Source organism: Selaginella moellendorffii, unplaced genomic scaffold, assembly GCF_000143415.4.
Source record: "Selaginella moellendorffii unplaced genomic scaffold, v1.0 SELMOscaffold_0, whole genome shotgun sequence".
In the NCBI taxonomy this organism is placed as follows: domain Eukaryota; kingdom Viridiplantae; phylum Streptophyta; class Lycopodiopsida; order Selaginellales; family Selaginellaceae; genus Selaginella; species Selaginella moellendorffii.
In genome coordinates this window covers 627,950-652,755 of record NW_003314261.1, presented here as the reverse complement: position 1 = coordinate 652,755, position 24,806 = coordinate 627,950, and the positions used below count along the sequence as shown (strand labels likewise).

At 45.2% G+C, this 24,806-nt stretch overlaps 5 protein-coding genes across 7 annotated transcripts; 3 read left to right on the top strand and 2 right to left on the bottom strand.

Annotated features, from left to right (window-relative positions):
• Positions 1-47: 47 nt before the first annotated feature.
• On the top strand, positions 48-8,053 carry LOC9656484 (intraflagellar transport protein 172). Its single transcript, XM_024675862.1, has 47 exons — positions 48-136; positions 195-294; positions 365-465; positions 520-646; positions 706-836; positions 984-1,101; positions 1,157-1,213; positions 1,260-1,345; positions 1,399-1,491; positions 1,546-1,654; positions 1,712-1,804; positions 1,850-1,915; positions 1,966-2,219; positions 2,267-2,393; positions 2,444-2,515; positions 2,570-2,638; positions 2,690-2,758; positions 2,820-2,948; positions 3,007-3,102; positions 3,148-3,246; positions 3,301-3,371; positions 3,426-3,522; positions 3,566-3,694; positions 3,742-3,798; positions 3,852-4,016; positions 4,072-4,191; positions 4,233-4,382; positions 4,430-4,627; positions 4,696-4,747; positions 4,819-4,880; positions 4,940-5,017; positions 5,067-5,228; positions 5,282-5,461; positions 5,509-5,574; positions 5,627-5,893; positions 5,943-6,089; positions 6,150-6,227; positions 6,276-6,395; positions 6,456-6,542; positions 6,605-6,721; positions 6,775-6,844; positions 6,899-6,969; positions 7,018-7,122; positions 7,171-7,330; positions 7,400-7,455; positions 7,509-7,592; positions 7,647-8,053. Exons 1-47 carry the CDS (start codon positions 54-56, stop codon positions 7,800-7,802), a joined length of 5,184 nt encoding a protein of 1,727 aa, XP_024531630.1. The 5' UTR covers positions 48-53; the 3' UTR covers positions 7,803-8,053.
• Positions 8,054-8,196: 143 nt separating this feature from the next.
• On the top strand, positions 8,197-9,631 carry LOC9633276 (peroxidase A2). Its single transcript, XM_002960706.2, has 4 exons — positions 8,197-8,533; positions 8,587-8,778; positions 8,857-9,022; positions 9,077-9,631. Exons 1-4 carry the CDS (start codon positions 8,321-8,323, stop codon positions 9,493-9,495), a joined length of 990 nt encoding a protein of 329 aa, XP_002960752.1. The 5' UTR covers positions 8,197-8,320; the 3' UTR covers positions 9,496-9,631.
• A 24-nt stretch (positions 9,632-9,655) lies between these two features.
• Positions 9,656-11,287, bottom strand: LOC9656483 (pentatricopeptide repeat-containing protein At4g02750). Its single transcript, XM_024675853.1, has 2 exons — positions 10,958-11,287; positions 9,656-10,828 (listed from the first exon to the last, which is right to left on the bottom strand). The coding sequence occupies exons 1-2, from the start codon at positions 11,285-11,287 to the stop codon at positions 9,656-9,658; spliced, it is 1,503 nt and encodes a 500-aa protein (XP_024531621.1).
• Positions 11,288-11,497: 210 nt separating this feature from the next.
• On the top strand, positions 11,498-14,259 carry LOC9656482 (serine carboxypeptidase 24). 3 transcript variants are annotated; one of them, XM_024675151.1, is made up of 12 exons: positions 11,498-12,210; positions 12,268-12,369; positions 12,439-12,534; positions 12,583-12,675; positions 12,730-12,815; positions 12,874-13,149; positions 13,202-13,338; positions 13,388-13,483; positions 13,542-13,647; positions 13,702-13,844; positions 13,906-13,958; positions 14,009-14,259. In XM_024675151.1, exons 1-11 carry the CDS (start codon positions 11,928-11,930, stop codon positions 13,931-13,933), a joined length of 1,446 nt encoding a protein of 481 aa, XP_024530919.1. In that variant the 5' UTR covers positions 11,498-11,927; the 3' UTR covers positions 13,934-13,958; positions 14,009-14,259. The 3 variants fall into 3 exon arrangements, with proteins under 3 accessions (XP_024530919.1, XP_002960751.2, XP_024530915.1); XM_002960705.2 differs by having other exon boundaries at positions 13,942-14,259; XM_024675147.1 differs by having other exon boundaries at positions 13,906-14,259.
• A 641-nt stretch (positions 14,260-14,900) lies between these two features.
• LOC9633275 (probable glutamate carboxypeptidase LAMP1) lies at positions 14,901-24,499 on the bottom strand. The gene is made up of 13 exons (XM_024675760.1): positions 24,419-24,499; positions 17,943-18,003; positions 16,618-17,486; positions 16,497-16,564; positions 16,361-16,442; positions 16,221-16,313; positions 16,013-16,165; positions 15,884-15,958; positions 15,750-15,834; positions 15,618-15,701; positions 15,479-15,567; positions 15,305-15,430; positions 14,901-15,083 (listed from the first exon to the last, which is right to left on the bottom strand). The coding sequence occupies exons 1-13, from the start codon at positions 24,497-24,499 to the stop codon at positions 14,901-14,903; spliced, it is 2,049 nt and encodes a 682-aa protein (XP_024531528.1).
• Positions 24,500-24,806: the final 307 nt, after the last annotated feature.

The window sequence follows — 24,806 nt, the reverse complement described above, 5'->3', positions numbered from 1 at the left end:
AAAGAGAAATATTCCGCCCTCCAGTAAAGAACTAGGGCTAGGCGATCGAGAGAATGCAGCTCCGCCATGGACGATCGCTCATGCCGGGAGGCACTCAGATCGACAAGGTCACTGCTCTAGCGTGGAGCCCTAACAGGTGCGTGGATTCGTGATGTTTGCGCGACACGGATTTATTTCGATGCTTGGTTTTCTAGTCGGAGGCTCGCCGTCGCGACATTGAGCCGGATTGTGAATCTTTTCGATGAGAATGGTGAGCTCAAGGATCGCTTTGCTACAAAACCTGGTGATCCAAAGGTTAGAACGGCTCTTTCTAGCGAAAATTTCTCATGGACTTGTTCGTTTTTTTTTTCTCGTCTATCTCCAGGGCTCGAAACATTATGCAGTGACATCGATGGTGTTCTCTAGCGACAGCACAAAGCTAGCGATCGGCCAAAGTGACGAAATCGTTTTTATTTACAAGCTCGGGTACCTTTTGTCCCCAGTCATTCTTGGATTATTACCTTGGAACTTTGCTTGCAGACTGGACTGGGGTGAGAAAAAATCCATTTGTAACAAGTTTCAAGAGGCCTCGTCCGTTGTAAGCATAATCTGGCCTCTGTCTCGCCAACAGGAGATTTTCTATGGTCTCACTGAGGGAAAGGTGAAGGTATGCAACACAGTTCTTTCCTTCTCGATCTTGCATTGTTACAAACTTTAAGTTTCCAGATTGGACAATTGAGAACAAACAGGAGCCATACAGTGTATGCTCACGGAAGCGGTAGTGCGGTGGTCAGTCTGGCCTCTAGCACAGATGGTTTCTCATGCCTTGCTGGTCACTTAGACGGCTCCATATACAAGTAAGCATTCTTATTGTTCGATCCCGTCTTACTTTTCATGGCTCGAAGGTTCATGCTTGATAACTCAACTCCCGGCGTGTCATCCATGAAAATGATAAGCCATGGTATTTCTTCTGCCTGCTAGACAACTAAAACATAACGATGAAGTAAGTGTTTTGTTGTTCGGCCTGTGTTATATTATCTCCAGCCTTCGTGTGTCGCAGGTACAGTGCCACTGGTGATAGCTTGGGGAAAAGCCATAGCAGTTGCTGGGCCGGATTGTAAGGTGAAGTTCCCTCAACATTCTTTGTTTACTGGTAGTGTCCTTACCTTCTTTGTAGGTTACTTTGTATGACTCAAATGGAGTTGTCAGCCAGAATTTCGAATATAGCGGAAAGGTTTGGCATTTTCGAAGAAAAATTCAGTGAACCACTTTCTGCTCAGGTTTCTCATGAGTTTTGCTCGGGATCATTCCATCCCAGCGGAGATACGCTTGCCTTGGGACACTTTGGCGGCTTCAAAATCTTCAGGTGCTTCAAATTGATCCGGGTTTTGTCCATGGTTTGACGAGACGAATGTGTAGCTGGGATCAATCTGGCCGATGGAATCTTATTCTGGACAACGTTGTGGAGAACCTGTATACTGTATCAGCCTTAACGTGGAATCCAGACGGCAGGTCTGTTCTAGTTTTCTACTGGATAGCGTTTATATCCTCCGGAAGTTTTTTCAGTCAGCTTGCTGTCGGGACATTGTGTGGGAAGCTAGATGTTTTTGATTCATGCATGCGCAGGCAACGGTATCTTGGAAAATTTGAACTCACATATATTACGAAGAGTCAGGTAACGGCGCATCTACATTCTTTGTAGTTAACTTGGCTTTGCCTACGATTGTTACAGGTTCTCATAACGAAATTGGCTGTCGGAATCAAGACGGTTATTGGCTCGCAATTTGGACTCGAAATTACAAAAATTAACATCTACAACGAGCAGGTTTGCGTTGCAATGCAATCGTCTCATCTCTTATAGTTTTTGCAGTATCTCGTGGCACATACCTCGGGGACTATTATCTTAGGTAATTTTGAAACTGGAAAGATATCTGAGGTAAGTGTTACTTTTCACTGAATGTCCACCGTAAAGTCGAACTCTTACAGATATCATGGCACACTAGTGGAAATGAAAAGTTTTTGCTCGAGCATCCATTTGCATGTATTATGTATGATGCGGGAGAGGTGGTTGTTATCGAATATGGTTTTAACGAAGTGTTAGGGACCTGTCGAACTGAGGATTTCGACCCATCGTTAATCAGCTTATCCATCACGGGCTCTACGATCACGGGAAAAGACGAAATCAAAAGGATTGCGTACCTTATAGACATTCAAACTATTCGAGTGCTAGATCTTTTGAGGTTAGCAGAATTTGACTACACAGCGCTGCTGAAATTTAAGTTTTCAGTGGGTTAACAGTTGGGACAGCAAACCACACCTGTAAAATTGAGTGGCTCGCTTTGAATCCACAGTCTACGTACCTGCTGTTCCGTGATGCGAAACGCCAACTTCATCTGTTTAATATAAGCTCGGAGGTGAACTTTGACTTTTAAAGATGAACTTTACCAACTTTTGACACTTTCAGGAGCGCACTATGTTGCTAAACCTGTGTACATTTGTACAATGGGTTCCTGGGAGTGATGTAATAGTCGCTCAGGTATGATATTGGGCTTTTTTCTTCTTTCTATTTCTGTTGAGCAACCCACTGCAGAACCAAAACAATCTTTACGTGTGGTACACTATAAAAAACCCGGAGCAAGCTACCATTTTTCAAATGAAGGTATGTTAATTTCCCTACATACTGTTATCTAGCTGTGACTGTTCCACGCAGGGGGAAGTTACGGGAATCGAGAGAGGACAAGAGCGAACTGAAGTGATTGTGAGTGAAGGCATAAACACGGTATCACCATGTTTGCAATTTTTTCACGCAACTCTGACTTGATAACAACAAATGTATCCAGGTAACGTATGTCTTGGACGAGGCTCTTATCGAATTTGGCGTGGCTTTAGAATGTCTGGACTATGGCCGTGCGGTCTCAATTCTCGAGTCGCTGGAATTTACTGCTGAGATTGAAGCCATGTGGAAACAGGTGTTGTTTTTCTTTTTTGGTTTTCTGATTTCTATGAGACTGTATTCTGTTGTATCAGCTGGCGGAAAAGTCGTTTGAAAACATGGAGTTAGCATTTGCTGAAAGGTGCTATGCAGCTCTAGGTGATGTATCCAAGGCTCGCTATCTTCACAAGGTAGCACTTCCTAGTTCTTGCTGCTGTCCGTAAACTTGCGTGCAGGTCAATAAGCTGATTGAGGCTAGCCCTCCCGATCAAGCTGTAGGAGCTGACAATTATCTCGTGAAGGCAAAGCTTGCAGTTCTTCAGCATCAGTGGAAGGTGTGTATCTCTCCGTTTGTGCAGAGAACTAAATTGGTTGTGCTTCTCCATCAGATAGCTGAAGGTATTCTGCTGGACCATGGGTCCATTGCAGAGTCCATACAAATGTATACAGAGTGTCACAGGTATCATTTTTTTCTCTCTCTCTCATTATGTGCGTAGCTGATCTTGTCATTTAGGTGGAAAGAAGCAATAGCTGTTGCTAAAAGTCAGACCTACGCAGGTTGTGAAGAGCTTCAGGATCGTTACTTCAAATGGCTCTTGCAGACGAACCAGGTCCGTGATTTATTTGAGGATGCACAGTAACACTTTTAAACAGGACGAGGAAGCAGGGAAGGTGAAAGAAACGGAAGGTGATGTCTTAGGCGCGATTGACTTGTTCTTGGATGGAGGTCTTCCTGGCTGTGCTGCAGAGTGTGTTCAACGTCACTCTACGTACCAGTTCCAGGTCTTTCGTACCCGTGCCTTTCCAAAGTTTCTAAACGTTTTCGACAGAGTGACACACTGGAACGTATTGCAGAAGCGCTCGTTCGAGCTAACATGTTTGAAGAGGTATCCTACTCTAATATGCTGATTCCGAAATGTACAATATCGTATTTGAATAGGCAGGCAAGTTTTTGGAGCTGCTGCATCAATTTTCTAGAGCCAAAGATGCCTACGTCAAAGGCCATTCATATAGCTGTGCAATTGATCTTGCGCGACGACATTTTCCGAGTGAAGCAGCTCGCCTAGAAGAAGAATGGGGGGACTGGTTGGTTTCAAAACGGCAGGAAAGTCGTTGTTTTACTTTTTTCGTGCACATGTGACAGCGTTGTACTTCAACAGGTTGATGCAGCAATCAGTCACTTTATTGAAGCGGGTTGTGGCAGGAAAGCCATCGAATCTGCACTGTCTGCTTCACAGTGGCAACGAGCCGTATATATTGTGGAGACACAAGATCCTAAAGTAAGAATTTTTAGTTCTTGAAGATCCGATTGTCTTTGCAGGTCTCTTTCCCTTTCTACCAGAGACTTGCAGAACATTTTGAGTCGACGAAGCAGTTTGCCGAAGCAGAGAAATTCTTTATACAAGCGAAACTCCCGCAAAGAGCAATAGAAATGTATTTACGATGCGGCAGGCTGCAAGAAGCGAACAAGGTTGAAAAGGTTTAAATATTGAAAATAATTGTGTGTTATTTGTGAAGGTTTCCTCCAAGTACTTATCAAGTACAGAAGCATCCGCATTATATCTCGAATGGGCCGGCCGCTTGGAGGCTGCGGGCGAGCTTAAAGAAGCCGAAAATCTCTACGTACACGCTTCTGAATATGACATGGCAATCAACATGTACAAGAAAGCACGGCTCTTCGATGATATGCTGTTGTTGGTATCGACCTACCGTAAGGTGCGTTGCTTGTGTAACTTTTAATTTCTGTGCTTATACCGTTGTTTCTGCGCCGTTGTCTTCCGTAGGATTCCCTGAATGAAACTCATCTATATCTTGCGGAACAGCTTGAAAAGGAAGGTAATGCAAGATTTCGTCTTTATTTCTTTTTCCTTCTTTATTACTTACAACACCGTGGAGCTCTGATGCAGGTTCGTACTTAGAAGCTGAGAGACATTACCTGGAAGCTCAAGATTGGAAGACCTGTGTAAAGGTAATATTAAGCTTCGCACTACTTCGGTAGTTTTCAAAGTTGAGATGTTTGTTATACAGATGTTTAGTCAGCACGGAATGTGGGAGGACGCAATGCGTGTTGCAAAGCAGTTTGGTGGAATGCAAGGAGCCAAACAGGTATCTGAAACTTGTTTTTATACATGGAGCTGATCGCTTTCACCACCAGGTTGCTTATGCGTGGGCAGTGTCACTTGGTGGAGAAGCTGGGGCAAATTTACTTGCAAAGCTGGGACTTGTTGAACAGGCTCTCGACTATGCTCTAGACTCGTGTGCATTTGATCACGCTTTTGATCTATGTCGTTCTTCCATCAAGAGCAAACTTCCAGAGGTACATGAAACATGTGCATGAAAAGGATGACAGAGAGTTTTTTACATGTATAGGTGCACCTAAGATTTGCTATGTCCCTTGAAGACGAAGGACGCTTCGGAGAGGCTGAAGACCAATTTATTAAAGCTGGAAGACCAAGAGAAGCTATCGACATGTATTTGCATCAGCAAGATTGGCAAGCAGCCCTTCGTGTTGCAGATCTCTGTGAGCCGGCAGCAATATCCGATGTCCGAGTAAGAATTTCTTGGTGTAATGAACTGAGCTAAGCCGTTAGTTACAGGTAGCGCAAGCGGAACACCTTCTGAGTAAAGACGAGATATCAAAGGCGGAAACACTCTTCTTGAAGGTGGCAACCTGATTTTTATCAGACTTTCAAATATCAGGTTGTTATTTTGCAGGCCAAGAAGCCTGAACGTGCTATAAACATGTACAAAGATAGAATGCGATGGGAAGATGCCATTCGGGTTGCTCAGGCACATCTTCCTATAGCCGTCTCGGACATCCATCATGAAATGGCGGCGTATCTGCATAACCATTCAGAAAGTCTGGAAGCTATCCTTATGCGGGCGAAAACGATGGAAAACAATCGGCACTACTCGGAAGCTATAGATTTTTACCTTCAAGTCGATAGAAGGCACGTGACAGACTTTCCGGAGCTCCAAAAGGTTCTGCTGTTTTGTTTTCTTTTGTGACTTGCTGACAGTGTGAGCTCAGATATGGGAGAAGGCCGTGACATTGGCCCAAGCATCTGTGCAGACGCGCTTGCCAGAAGTTGTAGGCACTATTGCTCACAAGATGACTAGTATGGGAAAATACGAAGAAGCAGTGAAGCTCTACGAGGACATCGACTTTCATAGAGAGGTTCCTTTAAACTGCACTTTGACTTTTTACTACACCGTCGCATGTTTTTATCTGTTTCAGGCAGTGGACATGTGTATAACTTTTGGCCTCTGGGACCAGGCAAGAAAAGTCGCTGAGTCTGACCCACGTCTTCAGCAGGTAATCATAGTTGGGATCATGTTTTTTACTGAAATGCGCGAGAATCAGTTTGTGGATGAGCAGTATAAAGAGCATTTGATGAAAAAAGGAGAAGCAGAACAACTAGCAGAGATAGGAAATGTCTCAGAAGCGGTTGAACTTTACATCCAACAGTCAAACTGGCAAAAGGTTAAAAAAAAAAAGCATTCTTACTCCTAGAAAAGCATCTCTGCTGATACGTCACTGAAGGTTCATGAGCTTTCGAGCCTTCTTGGACCCGATTCGGAAAGAGAATCCTCGTTCAGGCATGCAAAACAGTGTCTGGAAGATATGAAGGTCAACACCCCAACTATATTGATTGTTCTATGAGATGCCACCATTAACTCGGACCTGTGCAGCTGTCCGAGGCTGTTTCAGTTTTAGCACAGTATGGTGTCCCAATGACCATTGACGCGTACGAATTTTGCTGCTCGCTTGCCTACCAAGTATTGGGGTCAAACGAGGGCCTCGTTGAGGTAGATTTACTTAGTTTTGTTTGCTTTATATTCTCACAATGAACACTTTGCAGAAAATGCGCGACATTCTCTTCCAACTGTTTTCTAATATTTCACAAACTATGACTGCCACTGTTTGTCCGAGTAAGTGGAAGTTGAGAGCCTTTCTTAATTCTGACCTGCGCTTTGTTTTTTCAGTACTAATGGAGATCGAGAAGCTGTTGTACATAACAAACTATCTTGCGTTACGACAAGCAGCTGAAGCACAGGTTTTCTCAATGTACTATCCGTTTGGAAACTACTAATCTAATGAACAGGACCTTCCTGAGATTACGGCCAAGCTTAGTGTTTCGCTGCTGCGTTACATTGATGTCATATCAGCTGATGAAGCGTTTTACCAAGCTGGAATCGCTTGCAAAAAGGTGTTTCTATGATTTCATCTTGTGTTGAAGTTGCGTGATTCCTTTCAGGTTGGTTGGCAAAACATGGCATTCGTTTATCTCAACGACTACCTTGATATAGCGGAATCTATCGAGCTTCAGACCGGGGAATGTACATTTGACACGTCTGGCTTGGATACGAGTGATATCCCTCGATCATTCCCTGTTCCTCAAAAGCACTACTTGGAAGGTAAATGCAGTCTCGCATTCTCTTCTAGAAGGAACTGATATTGTCCTTTTCTTCCTGGATCATCTTTAGAGAATCAACGGGAACAAGTTCGAGACTGGTTGATCCAACTAAGCATGGATCAACAGGTGCGTCCTTTTGCCACAGCATATCTATCAAACACAACGCTCTTTTGTCGCAGGTAGAACCCGTTCTTCCAACGAGATCCTGCGATAGATGTAGCGGCGAAATATACGAAGCAAGCCTCACCTGTTTCTATTGCAAAGTAAGCTGGTAGTGAACATCTTTGGAGGCGTTTAACACTCTCGTTTCTTTGCAGCTTGAAAGCAAGCCGTGCTGTGTAACAGGCTACCCCGTGCTGCAACACTCACAGTCTTGCAAGTACTGTGAGATGCCTGCCAACAGAAGCGATTGGAACAACTACATTCAACGCTTTAAAACGTGTCCGTGGTGCCGAGAGAAGCAACACACGTAGCTTTCCCAGGTACGAAGAAGTTTAATACTTAGTGCGCGCGTCATACAAGCTCTTGTTAAGCAGTTAGTCTAGTTCTAGTCCCTCTCAGTTTACTCTGCTGGGTCCCTTGCTCCACTCACTGTAAGTCGAGTTGATGTGATCATCTTCCAACCTCTCTAGTAAGCTGTGAGTGATCGCGAGCGATTTAATTTTGCCGGTCAAAGCAAGCAAGCAGAAAGAGAAAGCATAGTGGCGACTGTTCTCTCAAGAATCACCAAACAGCCAGCTTTTCTTTGCATTGTCTGTCTATCTAATATGTAGGTGGTGGTTTGGTCTTTCCCCTCATCCTTCTCGAGTCGCCTCCACTAGCCTAGGATTCAAATCCCCGCTGCCTTGGAGCCTTGCGCTTGTTGCCAGCTGAGAGCTTTCATTCCAGTCAAAAGGCGAGAGCCTTTTGCTCCCGGATTTAAGTCGAGACGGAGCGAGAGTTTTTCTCAGTCAGTTGATCGGTTCATCGTAAGAGAGCTTGTATTTTTGCAATGGCAGCGCTTGCTTTCGTCTTCACCAGCGTCCTGGTTGCTCTTGTTTGCATTGTCGACGGCCACCCGCTGAAGCTCGTCCCCGACTACTATGCCTCGACTTGTCCTGAAGCCGAGGCCATCGTTAGAGCTGTCGTGGAGAAGGCAGTGATCAGGGAGGCCAGGAACGCGGCGTCGCTGCTAAGGCTACACTTCCACGACTGTTTCGTCAATGTAAGTTGGACGCTGCTCTTTCTTTCTTCCGGCGCTAATGCTCTCCTTTGCAGGGCTGTGATGGATCTGTTCTGCTGGACGACACTCCAACTTTCACCGGAGAGAAGATGGCAGCCCCCAACAATGGCTCCATTCGAGCTCTCGACGTGGTGGACGAGATCAAAGCCGAGCTCGAGAGCCATTGTCACGGAGTAGTGTCGTGTGCTGATGTGTTGGCGATCGCAGCCAGGGACTCCGTCGTCGTGGTAAGTAAGCAAGAAGTAATTTTCTTATGCTTCATGAATAACACGCCTGATTGTTTTCTTTTGTTTTTCCTTCTCTAGAGCGGTGGTCCTTTCTACGAAGTTCTTCTTGGAAGACGGGATAGCTTAACTGCCAGCCAAGCCGCTGCCAACAATTCGATCCCACCTCCCACGTCCAACATCACGGGATTGATCTCGAGCTTCAGGGCCGTGGGATTATCCGTGCTCGATCTAGTTGTTCTCTCTGGTAAGCTTGTCCAGCAGCGAGTAAAGAGCTAAACGCATTGAAACTTTCATCCAGGCGCTCACACAATCGGCCGAGCTCGTTGCACCAACGTCGTCCAGCGTCTCTACAACCAGAGTGGAACGTTTCGTGCTGATCCAACCATCGAGAACGACTTCCTGGGATATCTCGTGGAGCTGTGCCCGCAGCGAGGCAATCCAAACACTCTCGCCAACCTCGACTTCGTGAGCCCGATCTACTTCGACAATCACTACTTCCGGAACCTCCAGTACTTCAAGGGCCTGCTCAACTCGGACGAGGTTCTCTTCACCACTTCCAAGGAGACGAAAGAGCTCGTCAACCTCTTTAGCGACAACAAGGAGGCCTTCTTCAAGCACTTCCCAGACTCGATGATCCGGATGGGAAACATCAGCCCTCTCACTGGCGATCGCGGCGAGGTGAGATTCAATTGCCGATACACCAACAGCGGGCAGTAAGTTCACGGCGTAAGCGAGAAAAATTCCAGGGAAAAATTCCATCTTTTTTCAGTGTTCTTTGCGGTTTGTATCTTTCGTGATTGTGTTCTTCCAAGCAATAAGCTGTTGGATATAAAAAAAACGCTTTTCTTGATTTTCGAAGGAAAAAAGAGCTCGTGGATCACGAAAGATCTGGAGAAATTCTCTGGAGACCACCAAAGTAGATGTTCGAAAGCAGTAGATTCAAGCCCGGATCGCGAGCTCGCAACTCAAGCCCGGATCTCGCGGCGAAAACCCCACTCTCCACATCGTGTAGATTCTTGGAAGCGCTCAGAACACTACACCACGCAACGTAATCTGGCACCATGGGCATCGTCGCAAGCAAGCTCGTCGCGAACTGGAGCTGCCCGGATCGCCCAAGAACATCCACCATGCAAGAGTAGTGATCCACGCTTGGAGGGACTCCAAAATCCATAGCCATGGCGACGAGGTAGTCGCGGCTCTGATCCACGAGACCCAAGTGGCTGCAAGCCGTGAGGAGGACGAGGAACGTGATGGAATTCACCGGCAATCCATCCAGGATCAATCGCTGGAAGCTCACGATCGCGGTCATGGCGCTGCTGGAGAGCGCGAAGGCCGCCATGATCGCGTTCCAGGACACGATCGTGTGCTGTGGCATTCGATCGAAGACGCGCTTGGCCGCGAGGAGATCCATCCTCCTCGCTAGCGATCCCAGCATTGCCGTCCAGGACACCACATTCCTCTCGGGCATTCGATCAAAGAGATCGAAGAGATCCAGCGAGAGATTCCCAGTGGAGCGATGGTCGTCGTGATGATCCAGGAGCGCTGTGAGCGACACGACGCTCCACTGCGGCATCTTGGAGAAGGCGATCTGGGCGGCCGCGAATTCGCTGCTTCCAGCCACGATCGTCGTCCAGGCCATGAGATCTCTCCCCGGCATCGCATCGAAGAACTCCTTGGCCGCCACGAAGAGCCCCAGTCTGGCGCTGGCTTGGATCATCGCTGTCCACGCCACGAGATCGCGCAGAGGGATGCGATCAAACACCGCGCGGGCGCCCTCCAGGGAGCTCCAATTCGCGGCGATCATCGCATTCCACGAGATCTTGTCGCGCTCCTCCATCCGGTCGAAGATCACGCGCCCCTGATCCCCGCCCAGGACCTGGAGCACCGATGTCGCGCTCACGCGGTCGTGGTATGGCGATCGCTGGAAAAACCTCTGGGCGGAGGAGGGATCGCTGGCGAGGACGAATCCGGCGAGGAGAGAGCACCAGGAGATCACGTCGCGCTTAGGCATAGCCAAGAACACCTCACTAGATTCTTGCAAATGCCCACTCTGGGCATACGCTGCTATGAGCGTGTTCCAGGAGATCAAATTCCACTCGGGCATTCTACCAAGAACTTCCTGCGCTATGAATGGATTGGAGTAGTGCGAGTAGATCTGTATCATGCTCGTCCATGAGACAGAGCTCCTCAGCGTCATGCTATGGAAGATCTCCTCCGCGGCCGCCAATTGCCCATTCGTGGCATACGCCCACGCCAGGATGTTCCACGAGAAATCATTGGGTTGCTCGACCATGCCATCGAACACCGCGCGAGCCTCGCGAATCCTGCCACATTTGCCATACATTTCCACCAGCAGATTGGCCAGGAATCGATTCCGCCGGTGCTGGCTCTGCTCGATCTGGGCGTGAATCCACCGCGCCTGCTCCAAATCCTGGCCTACAGACCTCACAATCCTGGCGATGTCATCCTGCTCCTGGAAAATCAACGCCCGGGAAGCCGATCGCCGCATCTCCGCCCCATCGCACGCTAGAGCCCTAATCGAGAGGAGAGAGAAGAACAAAGAATCTCTAAAGTAGAATATGCTTTGGTCAAAGTCGACCGTACGGACTGACAGACACCGTAGGATGTGCCCGAGGCCCGGGAGCCGTTGGATAGAGATCTGGGTGGGAATTTTAAACAGGAGATAAACTAAAAAACCCTAGCTCGCCAGCCGGCCATGGCTCTAACAAGGAATCGGTGCATTTATTTCTTCGTCATCCGCCCTCTTTCCTCCTGGATCGATGGATCCATCTTGTCTCGTTCTCTAGGCATTGATTTCTTGTGGGGACTACTAGCGATTGATGCGAGGAAAGGGGCCGCGGAGTGGAATGCCGGATGGACGTGGATTGATGCCAACGCTTCAATCGTCTCGTGTGTTTGTCCTGGCGCTATCGCTCGGAGCCGATTTCCCCGCGGCGATGCTGCCGACAAAGCGACGCCGACGCGCAGGATGATCGATCCAATCCATCAGTTCCGTCGGCCGGCGATCAAACAGGGTCTGGGTAGGAGAAGGGAATCCGGCAATCATTGGCGGCACGTTATCTTTTCGATCGCGCTATAAAATGGGGCTGATAATCCTATCATTCCAGAAGGATTGATTGATCGGCCTGATGGTCGATCGATACAGCGGATTACCGGGTGGAGCAATGCCGCTGCCCTGGATCTCGACGGCATTGTTCGTGCTCTTGGCCGGGTATGCGAAATATGTGACCAGCTCGAAAGAATGCGACCGCGTCCACTATCTTCCAGGGAGTGACGCCAATCTCTACCACTTCGATCAGTACGCCGGCTATGTGACCGTGAATCAAAGCGCTGGGAGAGCTCTCTTCTACTGGTTCACCCAGGCCACGCACGATCCGGCGTCCAAGCCGCTTGTTCTATGGCTTAATGGAGGTAGGCTAGTAGAAGTTTTTTTTCATGTCTTTCATTACAATATTTTGTTCTTCACAGGTCCCGGTTGCTCCTCGATCGCGTATGGCGCTATGCAAGAGCTTGGGCCATATCGCATTACCAAGTCGGGACTCTCCCACAACAAATTTTCCTGGAACAGGGGTAAGATTAAGAAGCATATTGCTTGAGCTCAAGTTTTCTCTTTTCTTGTGTTTTATCCTTTGCTTGCAGTCGCGAATGTCTTGTTCTTGGAGTCTCCTGCAGGAGTTGGCTTCTCTTACTCCAATACGAGCAGCGATTTGAAATTTCCAGGAGATAAGAACACAGGTACTTGTTGTCCTTTTTTCAGGACTGGATTCTCAATCTACTGTACAGCCAGGGACTCTTATATTTTTCTTGAGAGATGGTTAGAGCGGTTTCCCGAGTACAAGAAGAGAGATTTCTACATCACTGGTGAAAGTTATGCTGGTAAGCTCGCGGCTGGCTTCAAGTTTGTACAATTTTACTCATTTTTCCAAACAGGACATTACGTTCCTCAGCTTGCAAATGTCATATACAACAAGAACAAGAAGAAAGAAAATCCAGATATAAATCTGAAAGGCTTCATGGTTAGTCTTTGTCTAAGAATTCATTTCCTGCGTATTGATGAGATCTTTTTTTATCCAGGTTGGAAATGCACTGCTGGATCACGAGAAAGACAGAATTGGCAGAGTGGACTTCTGGTGGTCGCACGCTCTCATTTCCCACAACACGTATCGTTCCATCGTCCGCTACTGTAATCTCAAAGGCGAGACAAACGGGACTCAAGACCAATGCAGCAAAATCGTGTTGTATGCCTACCAGCACGAGTTCGGTACCATGGATCGCTACAACATCTATGCTCCGGTGTGTCTTCGCGCCAGTTCTTCTCAGAGAACGTTCACACGGTTCTTTAGTGATCCCGTAAGTCCTCAAATTTATATATCCTACTTGATGAAAACATATGGCATAGCAGGTGTCGAGAATATACCAATACAGCGGGTATGATCCTTGTGGGGATGACTACGTTGAGGTCTACTTCAACAGACCGGACGTCCAACAAGCTCTCCATGCCAACGTAACAGGCATTCCTTACAACTGGACGGGATGCAGGTTCCAACTTAGTTGATTGCTTTGTACCGATCTTATCTTTGTGTTGCAGCGAAACGATTAACACCAACTGGCAAGATTCGGATGAGACAATGCTGCCGATTTATAGAAAGCTGATGAAAGCCGGACTAAGAATCTGGGTGTACAGGTAATTATTCGTCGGCTACTTGAGGCACTCCTTTTATTCTAACCGTGACTGGGAACAGTGGAGACGTCGACTCGGTTGTTCCAGTGACTTCTTCACGATACTCGGTTGAGAAACTCAAGCTTAACACAACGAAACCGTGGTATCCATGGTACCGAAACAAACAGGTAGCATCAAATTTGCCTTGGACCTCCTTCATATCTGGTATGTCTCTTCACCAGGTTGGTGGATACACGGAAATTTACGATGGGCTGGCATTTGTGACGGTCCGAGGTGCTGGCCATGAGGTACCAATGTTCCAACCCGGCCGCGCCTTCACGCTCATCAAATCCTTCCTGGCTGGAAAGCCAATGCCATCCGGAGAGTAAGCTAGCTGCATTCTTTCTTTCCTTCTTTGGTTTTATTTTATAACCAAACTGTGATAGCTCAAAATCTCACAAAGTGAGAGAATGAATTGTCAGGGGACACTTTTACCAAGGTATCTTTGTTGAGTTCGTATTTATTGCTCTACCGGATCGCTGCTAGCAGAGAAAAAAAAACGTATAATTCCGGAAGAACGGGATGAGATGATTTGGCAGCCAAGATGTGATTTGGGAACACAAGAAGTAAAGTTTCCTGTTTTTTTCTCCAGTGAAACTCTTCAGTCTTTGTGAGCCTGAACGCCAGGTTGAGTATAGCGTTCTCTTGGTCGAATGGTTCTGGCAACTTCTGGTAGAGCTCCTCATCCTGAAAGATTGTAAGAAAAATAATCCAATAACAAAGCGATATTATACCATGAAGACAAGCATGCAACAAATCAGTCAAGAAAAGAGCGAAGAGGTTAGAAGCAAGAAAGTTTCTAACCTTCCAGCTTTGATCTTGTCAGGAATTTGGATCAACTTCTTGCTGCAACAGCTCATGGCTGGCAAATTTCAATCTACTTCTGACATGATAGCTACTTTTGTATGGCTGTTTTACTATTAATATTAAATCACAATTACAATAACATTTTACAAATAGTGCAAATATAATTATAACTGTGCTTAGGGATTAGTTAATATTCAACTTTAAACCTGGGATTTACCAAAACCAAGCTTAATAACATATCCTGTTTACAAGGTCTTGTAGTACAGTCAAACTTCTGAAGTGTAGTTATATATTTTAAATTGTTATTCATGCTAGTTATAATTCAAAGTGTTGGTGAAGATTTCCAACAGCACTTCTTGTTTGGCAAGTGTTTTCAGACTAACTTGCCCTCCATAAGGGCTCTGAAGTGTGGTGTTTCTATGTTCAAGATCAAGGGATTTTGAGTTTTTTTGCAACCTTCTTTAGACTCTGTAGACACTCATTTGCAACTTGCAATCCCAATAATTTGTGTGGCATTTAAGTTTCAGTCCACTTGACTAGGAAGTGGTTGCATGGTTCTTTAGAGAAATGTCCCTCAATGAAGTTCACCACTTAAGAAATGAGCCACATTTGTTATTGCTCGTGCTACCTTCCAAATCTCATGCTGCAACGCGTTCCAGCTAGCCTTGTTGTTGATACTCATTGCAGCAGCTAGTGCGTCACAAACACCCGGAAATAACTGCGAATTGTAGTGATTCTTACCTGATGGCCCATATATCTGTCAACAACCCGGATCATTAATAGTCAAGCTAGACATTCTGAATACGTACAAGATGCTTATACCAGGAAGTCCTGGTCAGTCCACTAGGATCCAAGAACGATCGCTCGGCCAGAAGCATCCGATCATTCAAGGACCTCAGCTTAGACAAGGTTTGAGCATCAGTGAGTACCTGATGAAGCCAGAAAATCTTAGGAAAAAAAAAACAAGAAATTAGTAACCTTCATTTGAATCATTTCTGCTCCCAATTGAGCAGCAGCTGCTCGCAGTTTTGATATCGCAGGAAATAAGGGATTTGCTGTGATGTTTTCTGATAGCAAATTCTTTTGCAATGCCATTGCACCCGCCTATTGACACCAGATCGGTCATTCAGAAGAAAAGGCATCAAATATCACCTCCAGCTCGTCGGCATAGTTAGCATAGTTGAAGGATAAAACAGCATCACTAGCAAGATGGATTGCAAGCAGGCCCCATATTCCAGAAACTGTTAATTTCATCATAGAATCTCATATCTGAAATGGGATACCTTGTTACCTGCAACGTGTCGGTGAAACATGGGATCTCCAAAGCGTTCCATCCAGTTGTAATCATCATACAGTGAATGATACATAGGATAAACTGCATCACACAGTTATTACCAAAGAAGTATAATCTCCCCATATTTACGAGTTTGATATCGGATGTCATATGAAGGAATACCAGCATGATGCAAGAATGCTGAAAAATCAGATCCACTACCCAGCCTTCCAATCTGAAAAACGCTCAGGTTAGTTTGATCGCATGCTGAAATCAAGCCTTACGTTAGGAGTACCATGGCCGTTCAATGCAGACCAAGCTTCATATACTGTCCCGTATTTTGAAGTTGGATCCTTCACCTAGAACAAGGACGAAATTGATATTACTTGATTAAAAATCCAGAGGATTGGAACCTTCTTGGTGACTTCCAGCAGTATATTGTCCAGCTGGGGGGTCGCACGTCCATCAAAATTAGGACCACCAACTGCTGTGTCGACGTTAAGGTAAGCAACTGCTCTAGAAGCCAATAAATTGAGATTCCTCTCAACCCATTCGGATGACCCTATCTGGAGAACAGGGGACCGGAATCAGACTGCACAAATAAGTGTAAGAGGCACTCACCAAGCCAAACTCTTCCGCATCCCAGCTACAGAAAATAATTGTTCGCCTCGGTCGCCACCCGAGGTTCAGCAAGTTTCCGAATCCTCGTGCAATCTATAAATGCAGGGGCTCAGACTGAACTACACGATGCTAAACATTACTTCAAGAAGACATGCAGTGCCACTGTTGGGGTCGGCTGCTCCAAATGTCCATGCATCTCGATGGTTTCCGAGCAAAATATACCTTGAACATTCAATTATAGCGTCGCAAAAGAATCTGAAGTCTTAGATTACTTACCTGTCTGGCTCTTCAGACCCTGTAATCATCCCTATAACATTTCTGATTGGAGCCATCGTCAAATTCCCCTGATCAGCAGCAAGATGTTGGACTTAAAACAGAAGGTAGAAAGAAGACTCACTTCATAGCTCAACTTGACTTTAGCAGGACCCCTCCCAAGTCGGTATGAGGACAGTTGTAGTCCCCCCTGCCACTCTTGTGGAGCAACCTTCCCTGTTAGTGCTTCCAGTATTGGTAGCGCATCCTGAGCCGAGACTGGCAACACAGGTATCTTAGGAAACTGCACTTGGGAGATTTCCAGCCTTTCAGCATCCGGAACACTGGGCCATCCAGGTGTAAGAGGATCACCATTAGTCAAAAACAAGGAACCTCGTTGAACACCAGATGGGGGCAACCACTGTGAAGAAGGATAGTAACCTTGAGTTCCGTTCCCTGCATAGTCGAAAGGATCCGAGTAGGTTATGGCAGCAGCTGCACCTGCTGCTGCTGCATTTGCAGCTATATCCCCTCGGAAGATCTTCCCGATCCTTGCAATGACCACTGTACCAGTTACATTGACTCCTTCATCCTTCAAAGTGAGAAAATCCTCTTCTCGACCATAATTCACATAAACAACTTCACTGCTGATGGTACCAGAAGGTGAATAAGCGAAGAAAGTTGGAATCACCTTCGGATTAGTGCTGTAAGGGTCGCCCTCGACTGCCTCTTCTTTCAAAGTGAAGTCCTTCAAGGAACCATCAGGAAGGTGCAACGATAGAGATCTTCGGATCGGATAAGAGAGGAGCACACTGTAATCAGAGTAATGAGCCACAATCCCGGAAGCTTCAAAATGATCAAAAACGTATTTTGCAGTAGCGAGGTCCTCTGCCGTGCCGGCTACATGTGGCTCCAACGTAAGCTCCTTAAGAAACTTGCTGATTGTATTATTAGAAAGACCAGATAGGAATTCATCCTCCAACTTGTCCAAAGTGAAGCCCAGATCTTTCACTCCTGTAGACGAGAAGAAAGCAAAAGCAAGCAGGACCAGTGACAACAAGCAGCATCTGCATCTGCTCGTGCTTGCCATACTTCTGGCTAATTCACACCTGCTGCTATATCAGACCCGCAAGAGCACGGACTACTCCCATAAAACCATAGCACTTAACCTTCCTGCAATAAAATTATAGCACGCCTGATGTGAGGGAAACATCAGAACACACTGAAAAGTAAAGAGGATTAGATACCCAAAGATGCAGTAAGATTGCAAGAAAAAGGCCGCAGTGGTTCTTCAAGCGTGCGACTTTGACAGTTTATGCGGCTCGGGACAGTGAAAAACATACAACTACTCAAATCTTTTGATAGTTGCAAGGTCTAGTGTTGGATCAAAGATAAGAAGAATAAGAAGCAACAAATGTTTTCCCGCTGAAAGACTGGCACTTTGCTTTGCCACTCATCTCTCGTCCACACCTTTACGCTCGCTTTGCATAAGGAGATGCCATGGATTCAGAGGACCACCACATTTGATTACCTGAAAATATCACATCTTGCGTAAAAGCATTAAACAAATACAAAAAAACTTTGTATAGACCAATAAATTCACCACCAACACAAAGGGAATCGGCTTTGTACTTGAAGCACTGTTTAGAATTAGGATGCCATTCATTGGGAAGATGCTCCTTCACGTGAACAAGATTAAAAAATAATGCACAAAAGTCAGCACGCGCAACAAAGCAAAGGATTACGTGAATAAAAACCAAGGTGCAGACAATTGTGTGTGATTTTATATGCAGCGTTATTGCTAAAGACAGGCATTTTTATTTCGTAATTGAAGAATCCCTTGCAGCTGCCAACTTCTTCAACCGGCTTCCAGAATTTTCTTGAGCTGGAATGAAGATCAGTTAACTCCATTCCGCTGTCTATCTACTCCAGACCTAAAACACAGAGTGGTCTTGGAAAATGTTGGGGGTGAAAAAGTTGCCAGAGTGAAAAGTGAGCTGTTGGGCCCATTATTGTTGGATTGACTTTCTCTATCCCTGTGACCTTTGTGGAGACGAATGGCAGAGAGAAAACGATCCAAGCTTCTGTTGATCGTGGAAGAAACTTTCCTGCTTCTAACCTCTTTGTCTTTCCTTGACGATCTCAGGACTCAAGAATCTTCGCAGTTTCTTTCGATTGTCAGGACAAGGAGCTCTACCAGAGCCATCTTACGAAGAGAACGATATGGCATTCCACGATCTTCGGTGTTTATTGTGAGCACTAAAAGTACCCAATTAAATTCTGCCACATCAGATAGCCATTAAAATCTAATCTGTCCATTCCAAATTTAATGGTTTGTGTGAAGCACAAATGTCGCAATAAATTGCCATGTGTTACATGTAGCATAATAGTAATGTTATTTTTACTTATTAATTCAATTGATCAAATAAATTAAAAAATTATATGCATTTTAATATTATTATTACACAAGATTAATCTAATTGCATATCAACCATTAACTGATAGAATAAGAAAGAATATACTAATAAGGGTTTAAGAAAGTTTATAAATTATAAACATTGTGAGGGCCAAGTGTACGGCTACGATGCCATATACTAATATTAACGTAATGGGATTTTAGTAGCCGTCGAATTAGTTTCAATCTGGACCACTTGCTCTTGTATATAAGTTAGGGTTTTTCCCTTAACATATTCCAAGCACTCATATTGGTGGAGATGAAGGGCACCTTTGATTGTCTCTAAGAAAGGCTTGAATTTGGGATTTTGATTTAGATCTAGCTTTTTGCATTGTCTAGATTTAGTTTTTTCCATTTCCTTTCTTTTGTTCTTTCCTTTCAAGATTTTGGTTTAGATCTAGCTTTTTGCATTGTTTAGATTTACCATTTCTTTCTAGCTTTTTGTCATTTCTCTTTTTTTGCTCTTTCTTTTTCATTCGTCTCCATAGTAGATCATCAATCTCCTCCTTTGACTCTGGAGCAACAGTTGGTACAATTGCTTGATGCTATGCGCTTGCAATTGAACAACCAAACTTAGTTGATGGCGGCATTCACGGCATATGGTACAACTCCTCCTACTCTTGGTGTTAATCCTCGCGTTCGGCCGGAGTTCTTTCGCGGGAATCCTGGGGATGATGTGTACCATTGGTTCGATCACTTTACGGTGATTGCCACATATCATTCTTGGGATGATGCTCGATGTTTGCGTGAGTTTCCCACGTGTCTCCAAGGGATGGTGTTGCAATGGTACAACGGTTTGGGAGCAGCCACTCGTGGGGATTGGAGTGTTCTTCTGGATGTCTTCAAACGCGCCTTCAGACATGCCGATGACTATGATGATGCTTTCTAACAATTGCATCGTCTTCGCTAAAGGCCATCTGAGTCGGTGATGCAATTTAGCGTTCATTTCCGAAGTCTTTTGCTTCGTGCGGAGCCAAATATATCGGAGCGGATCAAGCTAGGAATGTTGTGGCCAGCACTTCGTCAAAATCTTGTCGGACTTGTATATGCACTTGCTCCTGCCACCCTTGATGATGCTCTTCACTTGGCACAACGTTATAAGACGTCGCCTCTTCCATTTCTTGCTGCACGTCCTTCAGCTCCACTTCCTATGAGTGATGGCTCTGTTCCAATGGAGGTTGATGCTGCTGCTACTCGAGTCCAAGGACAAGGGTGAGGATGTGGTCGTGGCCATGATGTTCGTTGTTGGGCGTGTGATGAAGTTGGTCATACTTATCGGCGTTGTCGGTGCTTTCCGGATTGGCGACCTCCATTTCCTAGGTGGAGACTTTAGCGTCAGCAACGTCCCGTTGGTGCTGCTGCGGTGGAAGGTTTGGACACCGAGGTGCATCCAGGAAACGAGGAGTCATGCAAGTAACGGAGGGACCTTGTGCAAATAAGTTAGTGACCCTTCCATCTTTCTTTCAGGAGTATCATCAAAGGGTTCATTTGGCACCGGTTCATCTAATGTTTACTTTCCAAGCTCATTTTTATAACAAGAGGTCTTCTATTATTCTCTCCATATTAGTTGATACAGGTTTGAGTTTATCTTCTATTGCTCGACCTGTTGCCACACCTTATCGTCTACACTTGCATTGTGCGGCGGATCCAGTTTTCATTCTTTATAGCAATGGCCATACACATGCATGTGCACGAGATGAGGTGGACCTGGTTGTGCGTGTGGGTGATCTCGAGCTTGAGTTGCAGTCGTTGCGGGTGGTGCCGAGTCAAGCTTTTGACCTCATTCTTGGTATGAATTGGTTGCAGCACAATTATGCCAAGTGTGACTTTGAGGCTTCTCCCCCTTGTCTCATATTTCCTTATGTTTCATCCATTCCTCTCACTTCCGTACCTCTTTGTCCCTCTACTTCTACCTCTGCTTCCATTACTTTTGTTCCCCCACTATTTCCTCTTATGTTTCCATCTTGTTCTGCTCTTCCCTTTTTCGATCCCTCCGATGATCTTTGTATTGCAGCTATTGACCGGCTCATGAAGGAGTATTTTGATCTCTTTGAATTTGACTTATTGTCTGGGACCAAGATTGCCACACGTCATCCGATTCCAACCGGGGATGCTCGTCTAATCAAGGTTCATGTTCGTCGTCGGTCACCCAAGGAGATCAAGATTTTACATGCAAATGTCAAGGAGATGTTGGAGAAGGGTGTTATTCGAAAGTCACGGAGTCCTTGGGCATGTGAACCTCATCTTGTGACGAAACCTGATGGGAGTATTCGTTTTTGCATCGACTATCATCCGTTAAATGAAGTGACAATCTTAAATGTGTACCCTCTTCCTCACATTGCTGATCTCTTGGATTGTCTAGGGCAAAGTCATTGGTTCACCAAGCTCGATCTTGCTTCTGGGTATTAGCAAGTACCGATGGCCGAAGAAGATATTCCTAAGACTGCTTTTCGTACACTGTTTAGTTTGTACGAGTTCTTGGTGATGTCGTTTGGTTTGAACAATGCTCCAACAACTTTCCAGCGGATGATGGACAAGGTTCTTTGTGATATGCCAGAAGTGACTGTTGACTTCATTGATAATGTCTTGATTCACTCAGAGGGGACATGGGAGGAGCACATTCGTGATGTGTGTAAAGTGTTGGATCGGCTATGGGACATTGGTTTAAAGCTGAAGCGATCAAATTGTGTGTTTGGGTCCAAGGACACAACTTATCTTGGGTATTATATTTCTCGTGAAGGTTTGCAAGTTGATCCTAACAAATTTGTAGCCATTCTAAAGTTCCCTACTCCGAAATGTGTGAATGATGTGCAGCGCTTCTTGGGCAAGGTGCAATATTTCGGTCGTTTTGTGGATCATCTTTCTGATCACATTGCATTGTTGCGAGCGTTGCTGAAGTCATTAATATCATCTTTCATCTGGTCTTCAACTTGTGAGCAGGCGTTTGTGGATCTCAAAGAGCTGTTGACGACTCCTCCGGTTTTGGCATATCCTGACTACACTCGACCTTTTATTTTGCATGTAGATGCTTCTAATATTGGTCTTGGAGGTGTATTGATGCAAGAAAGTCCGAGTGTGCCTGGTCAGCGTCATCCCATTGCATATATAAGCCATACGTTATAACCAACAAAGGTGAACTACTCCACGATAGAGAAGGAGTGTTTAGCAGCAGTTTGGGGTTTCAAGAAACTTCATGCATATCTACATGGTTCTCAGACATTACTTGAAGGTGACCATGATGCCGTTACTTCATTATTGAAGCGAAAGAACCTGGTTGGTCGTATTGCTCGGTGGGCTTTGAAGTTTCAGATATATAATTTTGATGTTGTTCATCGCCCAAGAGTTCTATGGCTGATGTTGATGCCCTTTCTCGAGCTCCTCTTCCTTCTCCACTCTCTTATCATATTTTTAATGAGCTTATTGTTCCAGCATCTATGGATTTTCTAAACGAGGATTTTATGCCATCGGCAGTTGCTATACTTGACGTTCAGTGTCCACAAGGCGCAGAGCAAGATCTACTTTCTCTTGATGAGGTTCGTGAGGCTCAAAAGATTGAGCCGTGGATTCGAAGGCTTCGAGATGCATTTAAGAATCCTACATCACTTGCTGATGATTTGCCTTTTTGGCATTTACATTTTGAATATTGTCTTGAAAATGGCCTTCTTTATTTTGTGGGGATGGATCCTGATAATCATTTACAACTGGTGGTGCCTTCTATCTTTATTCCGCAGTTTCTCCATGCCTACCATGATTCTCCTATTCTAGGTGGGCATATGGGACATCGTCATGTGACCGAGAAGCTGCGCAGGTCTTTCTATTAGCCGGAGATGCGACGTGATATTATCCGATATGTGCGTAGCTGCGTTTGGTGCCAAGCTCATAATACTCCCCTTTGTGCTGTGGAAGACGGTTGGAGTCAATTGTAGTTTCCTGTCCGTTTGAGTTGGTGGCATTTAATTTTATGGGACCTTTTCCACGGTCGATTGCTGGCAATGAGTATGTTATTATTGCTTCTAATTACTTGACTCGTTGGGTGGAAGTTGGTGCTCTTGCTAGCGCCTCGGCAACTGCTGTTGGATACTTCCTCCTTAATCGTGTGGTGTTCCAACATTCTTGTCCAGAGCGGATTCTTTTGGATAATGGTCCTGCATTTATGGCTAAGGCATTTCATGTTTTGACATCTCGGTTGGGGATACGCCACACTTTCATGAGTGCTTATCATCCACAATCAGACGGTCTGGTGGAACGGCTTGTTCGGACAAAGGGATAATTGCAAAGTATGTGAACTTTCAACATTCGAATTAGGATGGTTATTTGCCATCTCTTTGGTATGCCTATGTCACAGGGGTGTAGAGTTCTGTTGGTGCTTCATTATATAAGCTCCTATATGGTCATAATCCAATATTACCAACAGAGTTAAGTTTACCTTCGCGATTGCCACGAGCTCCCGATGCTAGGTCCTGGGATCAATATTTGACGAGCATTCTTCCACTTGTCCAAGCAGAGTTTACCGAACACTTAGGCCGCATACATGTGGGACAACAACAGCGCTACAACTCCCATCATCATCCACCTGCGGAATACAAAGTGGATGATTTGGTGTTAGTCCGTTTTCCCCATCTTACGGTATGTGGTTTATCTAAGGGGCTCCTTGCATAGTGGAAAGGACCGTATCGAGTGTTGTGGCAAGTTGGACCACAAGTTTATGCGGTTCAGCATGATGTTCAGTAGATTGATCCTCCAGAGATTATGCATGTGCAGCGGTTGAAACGCTTCATACAAAGGGATCAAGAGTAGTTAATACCATTTATAGATCCACCAATGCCTCCTCCTAACGTTCCTTCAGATCCCGGCCCATCTACAAGAGAACCTTGACGGCCTTCCATTATTCCGAGAGGAGGGGATGATGTGAGGGCTAAATGTACGGTTACAATGCCGTATATTAATATTAGCATAGTGGGATTTTGGTAGCCGTCGGATTGATTTTAATCCGGACCACTCGCTCTTATATATAAGTTAGGGTTTTTGGGTTAATTGATATGCACATTTTCTATATTCCCTTTCCATATTCTAAGCACTCACAACATGTTTATAAATTATAAATAATCAAAATGAATAATAACTATTAGATAGTAGAATATCCTAGAATATTCAAGCATATCCACTACAGTCCCCCTAAGCAAACCAAAAAACAATAAAAATCATGGAATGACTAAGGACAAGAAAAAAGAAACTTCACCTCTTGATGTCTCACTTGCCAAATCATTGCAAAACATGGGATGCATCTGGCTTGTGGATGGACATGTTCACCTGCTAGAACGAACTCAACAAAGTTACCTTGGTAATTGTCTTGTCAATTCATTCTCTCACTTTGTGAGATTCTGAGCCATCACAACCAAAGAAGGAAAGCAGCTGACCACAATGGCATTGGATTTCCAGCTAGGAAGGATTTTATGAGCGTGAAGGTACAGCCGCGTTGGAACATTGGTACCGCATGATCAGTGGCTCGGACCGTCACAAATGTTAGCCCATCGTAAATTCCCATGTATCCACCAACCTGGTGAAGAGACATACCAGATATGGAGGTCCAAGGCAAATTTGATGCTATCTGTTTGTTTCAGTACCATGGATACCACGGTTTAGTTGTGTTAAGCTTGAGTTCCTCAACCGAGTATCCTGAAGACGTCACTGGAACTACCAAGTCAACATCTACACTGTACAGTTAGAATAAGAGTGCCTCAAGTAGCCAATGAATAGTTACCTGTATACCCAGATTCTTAGTCCGGCTTTCATCAGCTTTCTATAAATCGGCAGCATTGTCTCATCCGAATCTTGCCAGTTGGTGTTAATCGTTTCGCTGCAACATAAAGATAAGATCG